Source organism: Gossypium arboreum, chromosome 12, assembly GCF_025698485.1.
Source record: "Gossypium arboreum isolate Shixiya-1 chromosome 12, ASM2569848v2, whole genome shotgun sequence".
NCBI lineage: Eukaryota > Viridiplantae > Streptophyta > Magnoliopsida > Malvales > Malvaceae > Gossypium > Gossypium arboreum.
This window is the reverse complement of record NC_069081.1, coordinates 104825610-104830335: the sequence shown is the minus strand read 5'-3', so window position 1 is coordinate 104830335 and position 4726 is coordinate 104825610. Positions and strand designations below refer to the sequence as shown.

General features: G+C 33.5%; 1 protein-coding gene across 1 annotated transcript; it reads right to left on the bottom strand.

Annotated features, from left to right (window-relative positions):
- Nucleotides 1–541: 541 nt before the first annotated feature.
- LOC108476970 (uncharacterized) lies at nt 542–3046 on the bottom strand. Its single transcript, XM_017779363.2, has one exon. It carries the CDS (start codon nt 2322–2324, stop codon nt 927–929), a length of 1398 nt encoding a protein of 465 aa, XP_017634852.1. The 5' UTR covers nt 2325–3046; the 3' UTR covers nt 542–926.
- Between the last annotated feature and the right edge of the window lie 1680 nt (nt 3047–4726).

Here is a 4726-nt window from a genome sequence, read left to right as displayed (position 1 = left end):
AAGGTCTGGTAAACAATTATGTAATGATTTAATGGTAGTCAAGGATGCAACCACAATTTGTTTCAATAGCTTAACAAGGAACATTTTCATTGCTCAAAGTGAGGTAAGTTGTCCTTTACCATAACTTTTTTTAATTTGAATTCCACATTTGTTGTCACATTACATAAGTAATTATCATTTCCTTTGTAATAAAGAAAAGAAAAAGCATTAAAGAAGATGTAATGACATTTCCGAAGAGTAGGTTTTAAAGGCTATTGGAACAAAGACCAAAGGGACTTGTCTTCCACAACATTGAAATGACATCTTGGATTGTCTTGATAGATATAAATAAATGCGTGCGTAGCAATTAAATGTGAAGGGGCAGCAGTTCTTGGGGGCAGCAAACTTCTCTCCCACTCCATTTACATGGCACTTTCTTTATTGTTTTTCCCCCATAAAGCAGATGGCAACAGACACATAAGTTGAAGAACAGAGGCTGTTGCCCCTTCATTTTGCTTCACTGTTGGACTGATTTGAAGAAACACAAAGCTGAAAATTGTACTTTTGATATGGAAAATGGAGTGTACTTGAAGAGGAAACATAGTTGATAATGTCTCAAGAACAAATAGACATAGATAACATCAAAAGAAAACTAGTTTTAAATGCAAGAGAACATGTTTTTAATAGTTCAAAAGCAACATATGGGGAAAGATTTACCTTAGCAAAAAGGGGAAACACAAAAAAGGGGGGTAAATTGACTTGTCTATACACTCTAGAATCTCTTGCATCATGAGGAAACTATGCCCAAAAGTTTGTTCAGTTTGAAGATCAAACCCAGCTTTGCTTGTGCTACCGGTAAGTGCCATGGGCAGTTAGCAAACGGGATGAGTCTCTAGAACCATCAGTCAGGCCATGAGCCGAGTCATGCTTCTAGTGCTTCTAGTCTACTAAGGCATGAACCCAGTAGCATTCCCCAATGCATCTTCCTCAACAGGAGCTGGAAGGTTAAGATCAATTAGAGCTGGCATATCTGATGAGTCTTGTTTGATCACCAATGTTCTGTCATCTGAACCTCCAACAAAATGGGACCTTTTATGACCTCCTAAAGCTTGGCCTGACTTGAAAACTCTGAAGCAAAATGGGCACTCATGGCCCTTGTTTTTCTTTGAACCCAATCTTTTCTCAGCATTGTAAGATGAACCACGAGGAACACCAAGCCTTTTACCATTTGAAGAAGCCTTGGTAACTTTGGTATCACTCATTGGAGCCGTAAAAGAATCATTTGCCAAGTTATTTTCATAACTCTCCTGTATTGACTCATTGTAGCCATTCACCTTTGTATGGCTTGCTCTATGCCCTCCAAGAGCCCTATGGGAGTCAAAGGTCTTGCTACAGGTTAAACATTCATATTTGCTTCCCTTTTGAGGACTGTAATAATCATTCTTCCCATTTCTTCTTAAATCATACTTTGAAGATCCAGTTTTCACACTTTTGAATTTACTCAAACACTTGCTAGAAGTTTCATCCATGTCTCTGAACCCAGATCCAGATTCTATATTAGGCTTCTTAAATTCATTGTTCTTGAGAAACCCATCGACAGAATCATCTGATTCCACCTTCTTTGGTCCATTTCTAAAATACCCAGAATCAGAATTCTCAGAAGAAGGATCAGATTCAGGAGATTTCTTCAACTTGTTGTCTCTTTGCTTTGTCATCTTCAAAAACCCACCCCTGTTCATGTCGTTCTTAATAGTAATCGTCACATCAATAGACGATGACTTGTCTTCCAACACAACAGAGTTGTTATCTGAAGAGTCAGGAGCTGAATTCATTCGTTTTCTACAACCAGAATCCCTTGACAACATCATCAAACACATTGCCACCTCTTCTTGTTCTTGCACTATCTCTGATACAGACGAAGAACCATTCCCCAGATTCTCTGAATTATTATTACGGTAAACACCGATTGTCTTAGGTGTACCCCTTCTGGATCTCCTTTTACTTGGAGCTGATGTCTCAGTATCTGACTGACTATCCATTATCTCCTTTTGTTTTTCACCATTATCTGAATGACAAGACATGTGACCACAAAGAGCTTTCAATGATCGAAAGCCCTTACCACATTCTTTACACACCATCATCTCTTTGAGTGAAGAACCATTGCCTGAATCCGAAAACCTCTTGGTTTTCTTGGGGTTTTCCCTTAAACCATAAGCTGCAGATTGGCCACCAGCTTCGGACACGATAAATCTCTTTATGTTTCTGGGATTAGCGGTGGAAATAAGTCTGTTTATGGGCATGTCAGCAGATTCTTCCTCTGTTTCAGCGAAACTATCATGCTTCATATGAGTTCTTATGTGACGACTTCCAACATGAGAACCTTTTGTTGCAAAACTTGCAAACAAACTTTCTTTATAGATTTAGTTCCATTAAGGAATAAAAATAAATAAAAACAGATAATAATAAAAAACGGAAACAAGATCAGTAGCTCATTTCTTACCTCAAAACCTTAGAAAATACTGCATTTTTCATGATTGCTTCTTTACTGTGACCAAGAAGACACCTTCCAATGTTGAATAAGTAAAGCAAAGCATAAGGAACAGATTTACAGATCCAGAAGCAGAAGCAGAGAAAAAACAGATCACATATTGCTTGCTTTTGTTTCAATGGAGATGATCAGACAAGAATCAAGAGTTGAGATGTGACAGTTCTTTGTTTCAAGTACAACAAAGAGATCCGACCCATAAAACGAGAACTCCCCTAATTCTTTATTTCATTGTTTAACAATTTTTTTTTTTTAAAAAGAGAGAGTAAAATGGGTTATTGGAACTGAGAAAATTCAAATGAAAAGAGATGGGTCGCTCTAATGATGGCGATGAAGAGGCCTATACATAAGAAGAAGAATCAAAGCAAAAAACCATGACTCTTTCCTTCTTTCTTTCTCTCTCCGCTTTGTTTTGGTGGTATAGTTAGAGGAGAAATACATGCATGGAAGCAAAAGATTTAAAATGGAAGTAAAGATAGGCAGCACGTGTACTCTATTGAGAACCATTCGCTCATGGACTCAACGCTCAAGATTTCTTCAGTTTGTTTCAATATAAACAAAATATCCTTTTTTTTTTTTTTAAGTGAGGAATATCCAATAAAATGTATTATCATGTATATCTACACTGGTATTTAAATATTTGATTAATAAGATTTGAATTTAAATCATTAATTTTATTTTTTAATTAAGATTTTTTAAAATTTTATATAACTTATTTTAACAATTTTATTATAAGTTTTATTATTTAAATTTATTTTCTTGTATTAACAACAATGTATCAATTAAAATTAGATAAAGATTTAAATCTGAATATTATAAATTAAAATATATATATATATATATATATATATATATATATAAAAAGCTTACTGTATTGATTTATCTTTAAATCTAATTACAACCAAATATCATAATCAGAGTGTGAGGCGAAAAAGGATAGATGGAATACTTTATGTTGCTTGCAAGCTCAATTAGTGAAAGGTCATAATCTCCATTTACCAGCTTACTAAAAGGGCTCCATTGTCATATGCATAAGCAAAGACGTTAGATTTAATGGTTTGCCCCTAATTTCTTTACTTTCACCCTAAAACCAACATTTAGTCCTTAAAAGTTTGATAGCTTTTTAATTTAGACCCTAAACTTTTCTTGATTTACATTTGTTTCAAAATTTAGCAATTTTTCTCAATTTGACTTTAAATTTGGATTCGATTATGGCATGACATTCTAAAATTGTAAAATATCATCAACGGAAAGTTTTAATTTTTTATATTTTAGATTTTAAATAAAATTTTTAAATTTCCAAATGATGATGTGGTACTCTCTCACAGTCAAATTGGCCCTTGATGTTTATATTTTTTTTTCAATTTAGCCCTCGACCTTTCAAAAAGAATGAAATTTGACCAATTATTCAAAAGAGTCAAACTGATTTTTTTTAAAACATTAATACTAACTAAAATGTTAAACTTTTAAATATGATAGTATGCATGGCAATTTATGTTTAATTTATGTTTTTTTTAAATTTTTATGATCTTTTATAATTTTCTTTTGAATTTTGATTTAATGTTATTGAATATTTTATAATTTTTAAAATTATTTGTTAGTATTACATATAAGATAAAATAGAGTTATGTCAGTAAATATAAGCTAAATTTATCATTATATATATATTTTAAAAATTAGCATGTTTTAAAATTAAAACAAATGGAATTATTATATAAAAACAATTGAAATTCTAAAGTTAAATTTTTATATTCTATTCTAATTATAAAAAAGAAGAAGCTAAATTACATACGTGTCAATTCATCCATAACATTTAAATTAATTAGAAATAAAAATTAACAAATTTATTTAAACAACTTTTCAAATAACCTCAACTCCAAATTCATGCCCAGCTGCTAGTTGAGCCAGTAAGTCCGCTGCTTGATCGCCTTCGCGGTAGACATGACCACCTTCACCTTCCATGAGCAATTCAATAAACCCAACGCTACTCTCCCAAGTCATCACGAATCTCTCCCGCAACGCCATAAGACTGTCCGACTCTGAAATTAACTGTCAAACCCATCAACCATGCCAGTCCCAATCCATCCCCCATCTCATCTCCCTCCACTATGGTGCACCCAACATTACGATTAAACCCAACCAAACCATTAGCCAAGATGGTCTCACAGCTCCATATGTTAATCAACATGTGCATTACGCGAG

What these genes read in the sequence shown, in the direction of transcription:
- LOC108476970 (XM_017779363.2), bottom strand. Translation starts at nt 2,324, where the DNA reads ATGAAGCATGATAGTTTCGCTGAAACAGAGGAAGAATCTGCTGACATG.